We start from the raw sequence: 15,049 nt of genomic DNA, 5'->3' as shown, positions 1-15,049 counted from the left end.
CCCCCCCCCCCCCCCCCGTTGCCCCCTCACCCATAGATGACATGCTAGTGCAACACAGGATTACCCATTCAAATAACTTCGCCGGTACTCGGTACGTTTTCCCGCGCTTCGCACAGGCTACATACAACGACCACACCACACCATACCACACCACACCATGCCAAACCACACCACACCTATAACTGAGAAGCATATGCTGCCTTTGCAAAAAACATCTGCAAATGGTTAGATATTCTAGTTTTCTCGGATAAGGACGATAAACCGTAGGCCCCGTCTCCTGCATCTTTAGTTTTATCCTTGGTTTTGTGGTCTGGTCTTTGCCCATTGTGCCGTTGTACTGTTGAAATGCTCGGAGATATGAGCTTTGTTAAAAGCTACTCTACAATCCGAGGGTAAATAAAGTATTTAAAATTGACCACACATCACACCGCACCACACCACACAACACCGCACCACACCACAAAAAAACACACAATACGATGTTTAATGTGGACATTACACTTAGCTGTTATTGGCGCTTTCGTGCGGCCGAGAGTAACAAAAGGATGACATGTTACCAATGGTGGGTTATTTCTACTCTACTAAAAGGAGATAAATAATTTGTATCAGTTCTATATCTATTGTAATAATTAGTAACAACAAGTTTTAGTGCTCTACTACAATCATTACTTAACAAACTGTACGATGAAAATATCCGATGGACTACTACAAGAATGTTTAAAGTTTTAATCCACCAGTGCTATTCAAAGACTGGTTTTCAAGTATAAGCATAAGTATATATGGTTCACACAAACATAAGCGCAAGCATAAGAACAAGGATGTTCACTTGCGATAAGCACAAGACGACATACTAAAGCGCAGTGCTTAAAAAATTCGGATAAACACTGTATGATAACGCCAAATCTTTGTACTTGTTTTTATTTTGCGCTGGTTCCCACTTCAGTAAAATAAGCATAACGCAAGTGAAATAAGCATTAACGTAAGCATAAGTTTTCCTTGTGTTTGTTTGTGCTTGTGCTTGTGCTTGTACTTGCGCTTGTGCTTGCGCTTGTGCTTGTGCATGTGCTTGTTCTTTCTCTTGTGCTTGTGCTTGTGCTTGTCATTGTGCTTGTTCTTGTGCTTCTGCCTGTGCTTATGCTTGCTTGTGGTTGTGTTTATGTTTTTGCATATGCTTGTACTTGCACTTATGCGTAAACGTTACCATAAGCAATAGCATAAGCTTATGCGTATCATTTTTTATACTTATGCTATGTACGTGCAGTGAAAAACAGTGCTTTAGCAAAGAAAGAGTGGTAATAGGACCATGATGATTATGATAAGATTTTAAGATTGCTAATTCTGTAAAAAGTCGTGCACAATTACAGGAAATTTAAAAAGGAACACTGTGTCTTTCTTGTCGTTTCAAATCGTCTTTCTTTCAGATATCTGTCGAAAACAAAAGCATGCCATAAAATTCCGGTTATAAGCCCTGGGCTTATACAAATTTGTAAGGGGTTTTGGGTGGGTTTATAAACGGAGGAGCTTATATCCAGGGAGCTTATATAAGTGAAAAAAAAAAAAAAAAAAAAAAACTTTAAAAACTAGCCACGGCATTGTTGATCGAAATACGTTCTTTAATAAGTTAAAAAAGTCATAATAAAGTTGCATTTAGCCCTGTTCAGTACTGTCATCTAGCCACGGGGGGCTGAAATGCGGGGGATGGCGGTTTGTTTACAGGTAAATGGGCCTATAACCAGGGCGCTTATATTCCTTATCCTACAGTATATGGTTTGGGTTCAATTTTTACTAGTTTTAAAATTAAATTTAATTGTAAAGAGCTTAAATAATTATGAAACCAAACATTATGTCTAGACATAATGTTGTTTATGTCGGGCATGTTCATTTGATAACCCGTTGGGAGGTTCCGTACCAGGTACAAAGTTGAACCAATAACATTTTAGGGCGGAGTTTGCTATGTAAAAACAGGAATAATCGCTTAATTCGTCCTTTTATTCCTCGCCATTAAAGTGTCGAGAGCTCAAGAAAAGTTTTCCTTCCGCCGCACCTTATCGCCGACCAACGGGTTTTCCCTGCTATTAGCCGTTTTTTTTTCGAATGTTTATTCGTTTCTGTTCGTTTTATTGTTGTGGTGGCGTTTTTTGGCGCCCCACGTTTACATTATCGTTTAATCTGTTCCGATTTTCTATATTTTGTTATGACGTAGAGATAATTGATTTAATTAAAACTGCCACATGCGTGGCCAATTTTCTCCAAGTCATTTGTTTTATTGAGTTCTAGCCTTCTCAACCCTTCGAAGCCTTATTCAAGCAAAGCTTGCGTCAAAGGTCTTTTTATCGTAGGAACGTGCATCGATATCACTTGAAATATTTTTAACTTTTATACACTTTTTTAGGTACACGCCCCCTAAGCTTGTAAGCTTTTAACTTTATCGTGTTTAAATAAAGGCAACTTAATTATCAGACTACGAGACCGAGTTTTCTGTGAGCAAAGAGTCAACGTGGCACAAAGTTGATTATCGCTCATAGAAAACGACGGCGAGTTGTTTTAGTAGACACTCTCAATGATTGCAGTCCAAAACTCACATTATTTTTTGTATTGTAAGCCACAAATTACTAGTAACTCTTCCTTTAATTTCTAAAGCAGCGATCCTGTTTTATCAGCGACAAGAAAACAGCAAGAGAGCCAATCAGATTTCGCGGATTTCCAAAAGAACATGAGTGAAAACCGCAAGAGAGCCAATCAGATTTCGCGGATTTCCAATAGAACATGATTGAGTGTCGACTAATATTTATTAAGCTGCATGGGAAAATTGTTTAAATAAATGAAATAATTAAGAGCCGCCTGAAGGGGTAAAATGGGAACTAGGATTTAGGCAAATGTTGACTGAGAAAATAGGATTTGGATCCCTGGGGATCAAAAAAAAAAGAATAGTAAAGCTGGATTGCGATTTGTAAACTTCAAGAAAACAATAGGTTGTGAAATGGAATTTGGGCAAAATCTGGGTTGAAAAATGGGATTAATATTTCTTCTTTCAGGAGCCTTAAAGAAATATTTGTGTATAAAAATAATCCCAGTGCGAGCAAAACTGGATTTTTAAAACGCCTTGTGATATAACAATCAACTGTATGGCTGCATGGGTAGAAAAAGACAAACAGTTCCCACTAAAACGATTTTTAAACAAACCAATAGTGACAGGAAATCGGTGTTACCTTGGCAACCGTAAAGCTCGACTCTCATTGATATCCAGTTATTCCAAGCCACTGGTCGGAAACGAATATAGCGTGCTGTGATTGGTGGGTTCAAGCCACGATAAACGACAGTGTCTTGGTCTGTATTTCCAGCAAATTCCTACATGATTAATAAGAAAGAAGTAAGGCGTATGCTATGTTGCAAGCTTTGCTACTAAACTGCCTATATGGCCTTAGTTGCTTTACAAATACATTGACTTTGACAGTTCTCGCTTCAAACGCAGACATGCGTGTTTTAGTACTTAGGGAATGACAATGACGTCATTTCAAAAGTTTCACCTTGCTTTCCAGTCATGTTGATGGAACAAGATTATGCCAATCCCCCCCCCCCCCCCCCCCACACACACACACACACATCGTCTTCGCCTTTTTTCCAGTCACTTAACTTTAGTTAGTAATCGAGAAACATTTTGTTGGACCTACCCTATCAGTGTCTCCTTGTTCCTTGTAGTACTGGAAGTTGGCCCCGTCGTTACTGTATTGTAGCTTGTACTTGGTTACCCACTGATCGGAATTGTATAGTTTGTCAGTACGTCCTTGTGTTGCTACACCTGACACAGTCGTATCCGGACTACCAAGATCAACCTGCAGCCATTGATTGACATCCTTTGTGCGAGCTACCCAACATCCAATATTATTGCCAGATGGTTGCAAATGTAGTCTGCCATGACTGGCGGCAGTATCGTCATTCCATTCTGAAGAGGCACTAATTTGCCCGTCTGTTATTGACCCGCTTTTCATCCCGAGGGCTCCCTTGCAAGCTAGATTGTTATGGAATAAAAAAATAAAGGGTTAACATAGACTACTTATATACACTGTATATTATATAAATGGATTTATGAAAACGTGGTCAACGAAAAGTGGCCTGAGTGATTTTGACCACGTACATTACACTGCGATATGGCGTAAAAACATGCCGAGAAAGGGAAAAAATAAAGTACAGCGCTGAAAGATATATAGAAAAGAGAGAGGATGAGAGAAAAAGGACTGACATTCACTATATATAGTTTTTATGTCGACTACTTTGGGGAAAAAAACGCGTTTACGGCGATTTGCGCTGAAAGCGGTGAAAATTTCATTAGGCTGCCTTTCATGAATCCAGTCATATATATCACTGTTATTGTTATTTACTGGCTAGGAGGTCCGTATAGTGAAAACTGTGGCCGAGGTCTTGAAAATGCTGCTCGAGGTCGTACGCCGAGGGCAGCATTTTCAAGGCCAAGTTCACAGTTTTTTACTATACGGACCGACCCAAAGCCGGTAAATAACTTATTTATTTTTTTCCTTCTTTAAAGTGTTTGGTCAAAAGAAACCGCTACAAAAATTGTCTTGGAAAACGTGTTTGCATTATACGCGCGCATCTAATGTTGAGTCGATCACTATAAAGCTACGGCAAGAGTGAAGAATGACCTGTTTGCTATAAGAGCTTATCGCCAAAAAAAATAAATTATTCGCTACAATGAATCGAATAGTATTTGCAGCAAATTTGGAGTACTTCACGACCTTTAATTTCACTGCTTATTTTTCCTTTCGCATTTACAACGGCTGGTGTCAGCAACCATCTCGATTTTAGAGAGCAAATCTTTCGAGGGTTCGTTCATGTCCACCGTTGCCCGTGGATCAGTGATCGTGTTCTATCAGCGCTAGATGTGGCGGATTTCCAATTGAACCTGAATGAGTGTCTTCTAATGAATATTAATCTGCATGGCCACAATTGTTTAAATAAATGAAATAATTAAGAGAGAAATAATAAAAAGTGGTAAATGAGAGCTAAGGATTTGGGCAAATGTTCACTGGGAAAAAAGGATTTGAGTCACTGCATGGGACTAGGAACCACAAACAAAAAGCAGTAGAACTGGGACTGGGATTTGGAAACCTTCAAGAAAACAATAGGTTGTAAAATGGGATTTAGGCAAAATTTGGTTCCAGAAATGAGATAAACATCCCCCCCCCCCCCCTCCTTTTGGACCCTCAAATAAATATTTTGTATAAAAATGATCCCAGTGCGAGCAAAACTGAGATCGTTGAAGGACTGGATTTTTGAAACGGCTTGTGGTATGGCTAATACCCATATACTGAGCTGGGTGGCAAAAGACAAACTCTTCCCAATAAAATGATTTTTAAACATAACACTAGTGACATGAAATCTGTGTTACCTTGACAACCATACACCTCCACCCTCATCATTATGCGGTCATACCAAGCCACTGGTCGAAAGCGAATATAGCGTGCTGTGATTGGTGGGTTCAGGTCATGATAAATGACAGTGTGCGAGTCTGTATTTCCATCTAACGCCTACATCAGTAATAAGAAATATGTTAGACGTTTGCTATGTTGCAAGCTTTGCTGCTAACTGCCTGGATGGCCTTTGCTGTTTAACAAATACACTGACCTTGAAAGTTCTCGCTTCAACCGCACACATGCGTGTTTTAGTACTTAGTGATTGGCAATGAAGTTATTTCAAAACATTTATCACGCTTTCCAAGAACGGCCTAAAAACCATGTCAAAAGCCTTTTTTAAGTTTTTTTTATTTATTTATTTTTATGAGACCGACACCTCGTCCCTGCCTAAAAGCCAGGCACCTCTCTAACACGGACAGCGGACACTTTGAAGCGTAAACGGAGACTTTTTCTCCAAAAAAAGTCCGCTATAACGGATAACTTCTCTGCTTTAGGAGGCTCGATGTAGTTTTTTTAGCCCTAGGGTGGTCGTTTTGATAATGGAAATTATCTAGGAAGCCAATGTTCGATTTTTGCCAAAATACACCATAATGAACAAAGGTTACCATAGCAACGATTGTTGTTTCCTTTTGTTTTCAAACAGCCCAATTTTCTCGAAATCTAGATTGACTTTTGGTATTCATTTTTTGATATGTTAAAGATTAGTAGATTAACAAACTGTTGACAGAATTTAAGAAAAAGTTAAGACTCCAAGCCTTGGTGGTTGAAGAAACGAATACATGAATAGGTGTTCCAGTTTGCAACATATAATGTTTACTTTGTAGGTAATTATTGACTGTAATGAACAATTTTGCCAATTTTCTAATTATATTTTTTCCCTTTTTGTAGGTTAAGTAAATAACTTAAAACAGACGTTTATTCTTTGTGCATAGATTGTTACTTCGACTCTCTATATTCTGGGAACCTCTCTAAGACGGACACTTAGAGAGAGGCTACTGTAATTTACTTTAGATTAAGACTAACCTTTCACAGATGCTTCTTTATTCTATGCAGCATATTTAAGTAAAGTGACATTTTTTTGAGGGGGGCGGGGGAGGCTCTTACCTCTAGGTCAAAATTTTAATTGGAAACAGTAAGTCAGAGTCCAATTTGTTGCGATTCTGATTTTTTCACTCCACGCGGTATTCACGCAGTCCTATTACCATTATTAATTGAGAAACATTGTTGGTGGGCCTTACCTTCTCTGCATTTTGTCCTTCTTCTGTGTAGTACTGAAAGTTAGCTCCATCATTACTGTACTGTAGCTTGTACCTGGTTACCCACTGAAAGTATACGTCACTATTTCGTCCTTGTGTTGCTACACCTGTCACATTCGTCAGATTACCAAGATCAACCTGGAGCCATTGATTGATATCGTTTGAGGCAGCTATCCAACAAGTACTTGATTGCAATCTGCCATTTTGGGCGACAAAATAGCCGTGCACTGAAGAGGCACTAATTTGATCGTCCAATATTGCACCGCTTTCCATTCCGAGGCTGCAATCTACATTGTCATGGAATCAATACAAAAAATGTGTTAACCCTATTCAGACCGGGCTTTCTTGGACCTTCTCTGACCGGGGGGGGGGGGGGGGGCTATGTAACTTCCAAAATATTTAAGTAATCACAATGAAACTTTTAGGGAATATAGTATGTGTAAAAATATTTCTTTTGGTATACGTCACGTAGGATGATGACGTCACACCAAGTGTCAATCACATCATAATGTCAAAACAGCCGCCATCTTGGATCCGCCATCTTGGAATTTAATTTTTTTCAAAAACGCCAGAAAACCGCCCAAATTACTGCAAAGTATACAAAATCAACAAAATTGTGCTTAAAAACCGTAAAAGATAAAAATAATTGCATTTAAGTGAATTTCCATTAAGAGAAACACGAAAATTACAAATCGGGGAAAACATGCCTATCAAAATGCCGTTGCCATGGTGATGTCAAGTTCCTGACCCCTAATTATTCCCAATAAAATTAGATAAACTCAGAAAGTTTGGCAATGTTTGGTTGAATCTTGAAAAAGTAATAAGCGTTCAAAGTCAGCGCGGGCCTCCTAAACTTGTGAAGTCCCTAACCCTTTATATACCTGCAGCCTGAAAAAGTTACCCCTTTCGGGCGGAGCCTCCCCGTATAGGCCATTATAGGAAGTAAAAGCAAAACAAAAGCCGACATGTTTTTATTTCATACCTTTCTCACACCACTGACCAACAAACCCTGCAGGACAATCACAAATGAATCTTTTGCCAGCTGCCTCACATTTCTCCCGACATGTTCCTCCATTAAGACACGGCTGATCACTGCAACAGCGGTTGATACACTGGGCACAAGGAGACCATGAAGTTCCTGTCTGGCTCAAAGAATAAAATATATTACCCCTTTTAAGTATGAAAACATACAGATTCTCCCTATGGCATTCTTTATATTTTTTTAAACTACTAGCTGAAAAAATTCCGTTTGGTGGAGAAATTTGTCACTAAACGCTGAAGGATTAACAATAATTCTTCAGACCAGAGTTGAGTAGGGTATAAAAACTGTAATATCTATAAGATTTTTCGACATTTATGTAAGACACATCAGTTCTCTGGAAAGTTATCTAAAATTTATTTGGCCAAAAGTTGGTACGAACGTGATGTTTTTGTGGCAACCATATTTTCACTGCTGAAATGTTTTTTTTTTTTAATTTTGAACCTCTCTTTTTTAATAAAATTTGACATTTTACATTTGTTAATCATTTTTGCAACCTTTTTTAAGATTTGATTCCTTCTTAGTAAGTTTTGGTTATTGTCAAACGTCATGGAAGAATCAAGAAACCCAAGATTAGGTTCTTACCAAAAGTGCTAGCATTTTTTTTTTCTTTTTATCCCAAAAAGCACTGCTAGCATTATTTTGGATTTTCGACTGATTATTTGTCTAATTTTGTGTTAAAAAGCACAATCTGACTTTATTTATGGCGTCCAAAGCCTCCCAGATGCATTTGGCCCTCATTTTAATCAAAGGAGCCGAGGAGGCCTGGGGTATAGGTTTGATAGGTCAGCGGTTGCTTTCTAGAAACCCAGTCCGTCACACTCGTTTCAAAGATAACGTCATCCACGTCGTTATCGAGGAACAATGGAAGTCAGCCAGCCAAGGCAGAAAATGAAAAAGGTAACTGAACTTCTGAAAATGTAATATTCTATGCTAAAAAAAATGGAAAAAGTGAGCATTTTTATGTAACCCACGAGCACGTTTTTTCAAAAAAATAGCATTATTTTAGCACATTTTTGGCAAAAACAAGCACTGCTTTAAGCATTTAATGTTTTTTTTTTACGAGCACTATCGGTAAGAGCCTACCCAAGAGGGTGGATGTTCGGGAATCATGACGCAATTTCTACGTTATATGACTTCATCGTGTCATCATCTTTAAAGATCTTATTCGTGCATGAGTATGGATTTTAGTCAGGTTAATGCCTGGCTACTCTTGATTGAAAGATGATGATTTGAGCCGGTGACAACGAGGGCGGAGTGTGGATTTCCAAAAATGTTTGGCAGGATTGCTTGGCCCACCTCTTAAAACTCTCTCCATATTGCACGGTAAAACAGTCCAAATGTATGCACTGTTTTGGACTAAAAACGACAAAAAGCCATTCACTTAGAGGTGGCACATATCACTGATGCTAAGAAGTCCCCATTCACCCGCATTCCCCCCCCCCCCCCACACACACACACACACACACACACACACACACACACACACACACACACACACACACACACAAACCCGTCACCACCCACAGCCCTACAGACTCTTCCTACCTTGATGGCGTAGTTTATAACCAGGTCATAGTATTGCGAGCCTTTTATTGGCACCAACGTACTGGGCTTTAGATGTCTGTTTTCTTCATTCAGTTGACAGTTTTCCTGATTCACATTTGTCAGGAAGTTGAATGAGATGCAACGACAATTTGGTTGACATATTTGGTAGCAATTTAACGCTCCTGCCACAGAAACATTGGCAAACACATGGCCAATCAGGGCATAACCATCGGCCATGTTCTCTCCAATGACGAAGCGAGATGTAGCAGAGCATTTCCCATCACTGCAAGCGCCAGTGGTAACCACGATGACGAATCCAGCGGTCACGAACAAAGAAATTATGGCTTTACGAAGGCAAGCATAAAATTTCCTCCTGGTATACAAAGATGATAGTTTGGTGATAGGAAGGAAAAATAGTATTGTTAAAAAATGACTTTTATTTTGTATTTTGGTTCGAGATCTTCTAAGTAAAGAAAATTGCCATTGCTATTTAAAAGATCCTGGATGAAGAAGATGTTTTTATGGTTCCACATTTGCCAAAAAAGGTCTTTTCTCCAATTCTAGTATCTTAGTTGTTTCATATGTTGGATTCTCTACCTAGAGATTTTCTTTGTTATGCTTTAGTTCCTCGAAGTATTTCAGAAGTTCACTATAATAGAGGGAGATTTTCCAGTTCAATTTGGACACTATCGACAGTAGTTAATTTATGCTTCAAAACCATGTCTACAAAATTTGTTTCTTTACAAAACTTTGCATTTTGCCTTTATAAAGTATTTTATAGAAAGGCAAGCCAGCAGAGACATACTAAGCGAAACATAAAGAATGCAGTAATGATCATCTTTCAAAGAAGGAGTGATGTATCCGAAGAGTTACTCGTAGTACGTTGGTTGTGTTTTAGTCATGATTATGATCTTCCAAGATGTTTGAGGTCTACAAGATGCAGCGCCTTAGAGTGACAAAACAACCTAAACCTGTGTGTTCATGTGAGTTTTTATTCACTTACATTTCAGCTTGATAGGTCAGCGCCGTAGAAGTGTGTTTTTTTTTTGTCTTTTCTGTGTGAAAGTTATTCCAGTCTTCTCAGGCGATAGGTCTTCGTCTGGCAAAGATGATAAGGGAAAACGACATTGAATAATCAGTTGTGGAGGTCTTCACTGCATACTTAATTTAAAAATAATAATTACCAAGTAGACAAAATATGTTGGGTTGCAGTTGGCGGAGCAGCAGTCGTTTAACTCAAATTTAAGCAGCTTTATTAATCACCTACATGTATATCATTTCGGCCTTTTCCACCCAAACAAACTCTGAAGCGATGTTTTCTTCTCGAATGTATTTGCAACTGAGTCAACTTTCACTGGGTGAGCGTGATTAAGCTTAAAGTATATATAATTGAGATAATTTAAAATGTCCAACAATATATATCTAGAGACAGTACCTTACAGTGTCTTGTGCTGTAGAGTGGTGGCCGAATATAACCGCCAAATAAAAACGATCATGAGCTAGCGTGGTCTCTGGTAATTTTCTTATTCTTAGATAGCTAACAGGTGGAATCGAGCTTGCCGCAAGACATTAACTGAAATGATTACTTTTCCACCCCTCACTAATCTAAGACTCGAATTAACGGAAACAACCAATTAAAGTAGATTCGGCAGTTTGCACTTACGTATATTAAATAAAACCTGTCAAGCCCCTGTTAACCTTTTCCACAATTAAAAATGTCAGTGCTGAAACTTGTTAAGAATGAGAGATTAAGAATCACCAAGGGTCTTGACCAAACAAGGTAGTTTGTAGGTAGTTTGGCGGCAAACTGTCTGCACTTTAAATTACTTATTTGCAGCTTGTTTAACGAAAAAAAAAAACAATTAAAGTAGATTCGGCATTTTGCGTTAACGAATATCAAAAGAGACCTGTCGAGTCTCTCTAAATTTTTACAAAATTAAAAATTTCAGTGGTGAAATTTGTTAAGAATGAGAGACTTAAAACCACCAAGGGTCTTGATGAAACTAATTTACAGCTTGTCTAATAGCAGGGCAAATTTTAAGATTTGACGTAAAAACTACCACTACACATGAATGCCTTTTTTACCAGTTATCTTTGCAAAAAAAGTATTGTTTTAAAACGTATACAGTTCAAGTTAACGTGCATTTTATTTTTTTCGTGGAAAACGAAACTTAAAATCGGTGCTTTAGTGTTGTTAATAAATGCTAATTACCAAAGATCTTAAGAAAAGATTATTTAGTGTAAGCGCATGTCGTTTACCAAAATGAAAACACGGAATATTTTTTTTTATCTCAACACGGTTCGATTAAAAATTTTCAAAGAAAATGAATTATATAAACCGGTCAAGGTAGATTTAGTATTTTGCGTTCACGAATATTTAACGGGACTAACTAAATCTATTTGACGTTTCCGATGTGAAATTAACATCAGTCGAAAACAACCAATTAGGATAGATTTTGCATTTTATGTTGATAGGTATACTAAATGAGAAAAAGGCATCTTTAACTTTGCCTCTTAAATTTTTCATCTAACCATCAGTTGTCAAAAGTTGAAATTGATAATACCTTCTTTACTGGAATCGTTCTGTTTGAGTCAAATATGTTTGAAATAAGGAGTAAAATAGAGGTTTAACTCTTAAGTAATAGTGCTTGTCCAAGGTCGTAGCCAGTTTTTTTGAATCTAGAACTTTAAAACACTCTTTTTTGCATTTTCTATTAGGTATTTCTTCGGAAAAAATCAACTTCTTTCAACTAGGGATTATTTTTCCAATACTACTTATATATTTTAATATGTGGGTAAAATATAGATAAGGCAAGAGGCTCTTCTTGTCCCTTGCCAGCTGCGGCCTTGATGGATAAAGTCTTTCTAGCTTCTAGAAACTACCGGCGAAAAACGTCTGCACTGATAATTATAAATTTGCAGTTTGTCTAATGGCAGTGCTGGGGGGCTCAACATAACATGCTGTAAGTGCACTCTTTACATTTAAAACTTTTAATGATTTTCAGACATTTACAGACATGAAAAGGAGTTGTAACGGCATGCATGTACTCATAACTTCGATAGTATACCAATTATCTTTGAATAAACCCGTACTGTTTTACAATAGTGATTTTGTTCTCTGTTGAAAACGACAATTAAAAAGCTGGCTTAGTGATGTTAATAAATGGAGATTTTCATAGGTCTTAGAAGACGCTTGCCTACGATATGTTGTTGGCTTTCTCCATACTGTTATCATGGAATTTTTTTATTTCCGCACCGTTCGCGCGGGTACAAACTGCTATAAAAACTTATGTCCACTGACTTCAACATTATTTCTGCATTCGCAAAAATAACGACCGTTGTGCAGTTAATACTGGTTTTTGAACAGAAGAGAAACTACCACAACTTAGATAAACAATTAACAATGATTGGAATCGCGTTGCTAGCTCATAATAGAAGAAAGGTCGCAGGCGAATTTCAGAGATAAGCTAAAATTAACATGTTAAAGTGTTGAGCTCGTTCGAAAAAAACTTGTGCCTTCTTCAGTGCGTTTGTTACCGAAGATGCAAATTTTGAAAAATAATAATAATAAATATGATGATGTAGATACATGTAACGATAACGATGAAGATAATGATGATGATGATGATGATGATGATGATGATGATGATGATGACTAATTTATGTTATATAACGCGCTTCAATGCAAACTTAAATGTGGCAAATTTTGATCGCCCTAAAAAACTCAATAAAGAATTTAGAATTTCTGATCCCCCTAAAGACCTCAATAAAGAATTTAGAATTTCTTAAAGGGAACCTCCACTCTTGCGACAAGTTGACGTTGAATTGTTTGAAATAATGCCTAAATTCCAATTTTTACAGGACAAGGAAGAAATAACATTTAATAGCAACAAAAGGTGGAAAATATTATCGCTTTTAAAATTTCCCGCGCGCCGCCATTTTGGATTTTAGGACGTATAATGGTTGCCGCTGTAATTGTTAGAAAGCAGAGGATCTATTGTTGAAAACAATTGGGCAACCATTACACGTCATTAATTTCCAGATGGCGGCGCGCGGGAAATTATAAGCAATACTCTTTTCCACTTATTGCTACTATTAAATTTTATTTTTCCCTTGTCCTGTAATGTTTGGAATTAAGGCATTATTTCAAACAATTTATCGTCAACTTGTCGTAAGGGTGGAGGTTCCCTTAAACCCTCATAAGACGCAAATAAGGTATTCAGAATGAATATACAATACTTGGTCCGGTTGTTCGAGGTATTGCTTTCTCTTGTATAAATTGTTTTTTTTTTACTGCTAATTTGTTATGGGTTTTGAGTTATGGAGTTTGGCATTTAGCGATGTTAAAGCTGAAAAAGCAAAAAAATAAAAAAAAGAGAATCTCACGGAGAGTGTATAAACTGAAGTTAAAATTTTGGGCTAATCCTGGATTAGCTTAATCGTGCTTTGGAAATTCTACAACATACTTTTAAAACAAAGCAAATCTGACCAGGCAAGCTTGATTTTCCTTGTTTTTTTAAGTCCGTTGCATTTTTGTCAAACATGAAACCATGTCGGAAGAAGACCTTTTCTTTAATAAAAGTAAATATACACTTAACGTATGTTTAGTGCATATTAGGTGGTACTGCTTTAGCAACTTTGCGAAGCGAAAGAAGAAACGAAATATAAACTGCAAAAATGCCAAATTAAATGTTGAGCATCTCGTCAAACCACCAAGTCGCGTGAAAAATAAGTTGGCACACAAACATTAGGAAAAGTAATACCAAATGAGACCTTCTTCGTTTTCTTCCTCTCCCGTCAGTTCTTAGTCCCCGGCTTCTGAATCTTCTGTTTCCGTCATCTTGCAACATGCGTGGGGATGAAAAATCACTTCTGCGAGAACTAAATTTGGATTTGAGTAATTTGTTTTTGCTGTGAGGTTTTTGGTTTTGCTGTGACAGGTACGGGCCAACGTAGTACGATAGCGGTACATGTGACATAGAGGGTCTGAATGGAGTTAACCGACTAGCGCCAACGTGCGAAATATATAACTGACAACCAAAAAAAGTAATTTAATTTTAACTGACTACCGACATTAGGACTCTCCAAATCAGCAAAGCGCGAAAAATATAACTGACAACCGACAAAGTAATACAATGTTAACTGACTACCGACATGTGGACCCCCCCCCCCCCCCCCCCCCATTCAGACCCTCGACAAACAACTAAGCTTCCCCGGTTTATAAAATCGCCCAACAAGACACTTTGATAAACCCATACATCAATATACAGGTCAAAAGAAAGGACACCAAGTAAAGCCTAAACCTAGAGATCATTTTGCTCATGGTCGTCGCTTTGGGCGTTAAATGCGCACCTCAGCATCTACAGACTGGGGTACAAAACTAGATCTGCATTTAGCAGCATTTAGCTAACGCGTATCTGTCCTTCTCGTTTGACTACTAGCTTACTTGCGTTTTCATCGACTCTTGTGGGTTTCTATTGGTAATTTTCGTTTACGGAAACTGTATAGTTCTTTAAAGAATTTTAATAGTATAATAACGCAAATGCGACAACCTGATTTGTCGAGCTGCTCTTATGCCTTTAGCCTTAGCGTAGAATGAATGGAGATTAATTATACTAGCTATATCATTTTCAGCAGCAGCTCCGAAACTCTGGAATTGCCTACCTGTGGAGCTTCGTCAAGCAACATCACTTGACTGTTTTAAATCTCGACTCAAAACTTATCTTTTTAAGAAGTATTTTTATAATTTATAACTTTATTTTATTTTAATGGTGATG

The 15,049-nt window shown here is 37.7% G+C and overlaps 1 protein-coding gene across 2 annotated transcripts in view; it reads right to left on the bottom strand.

Moving 5' to 3' along the window:
- Positions 1–2: 2 nt before the first annotated feature.
- The window catches only part of LOC144629047 (lactadherin-like), a 22,961-nt gene continuing 7,914 nt past the window's right edge, over positions 3–15,049 (bottom strand). The window contains exons 1-9 of one of the 2 annotated variants that reach the window (XM_078487211.1): positions 10,708–10,804; positions 10,276–10,371; positions 9,273–9,645; positions 7,668–7,827; positions 6,668–6,972; positions 5,405–5,543; positions 3,672–4,009; positions 3,210–3,348; positions 3–1,425 (exon numbers count right to left, since the gene is read on the bottom strand). In XM_078487211.1, the coding sequence (XP_078343337.1) occupies positions 1,418–1,425; positions 3,210–3,348; positions 3,672–4,009; positions 5,405–5,543; positions 6,668–6,972; positions 7,668–7,827; positions 9,273–9,645; positions 10,276–10,277 (1,464 nt within the window). In that variant the 5' untranslated portion in view covers positions 10,278–10,371; positions 10,708–10,804 and the 3' untranslated portion in view covers positions 3–1,417. Of the gene's footprint in view, positions 1,426–3,209; positions 3,349–3,671; positions 4,010–5,404; positions 5,544–6,667; positions 6,973–7,667; positions 7,828–9,272; positions 9,646–10,275; positions 10,372–10,707; positions 10,805–15,049 lie in introns of those variants that run through there. The other variant, XM_078487213.1, reaches the window with a different exon arrangement.

This window comes from Oculina patagonica, chromosome 10, assembly GCF_052425735.1.
Source record: "Oculina patagonica isolate OP01 chromosome 10, crgOcupat, whole genome shotgun sequence".
NCBI classification, from domain to species: Eukaryota; Metazoa; Cnidaria; class Anthozoa; order Scleractinia; family Oculinidae; genus Oculina; species Oculina patagonica.
This window is presented reverse-complemented; position numbering and strand designations above follow the sequence as displayed.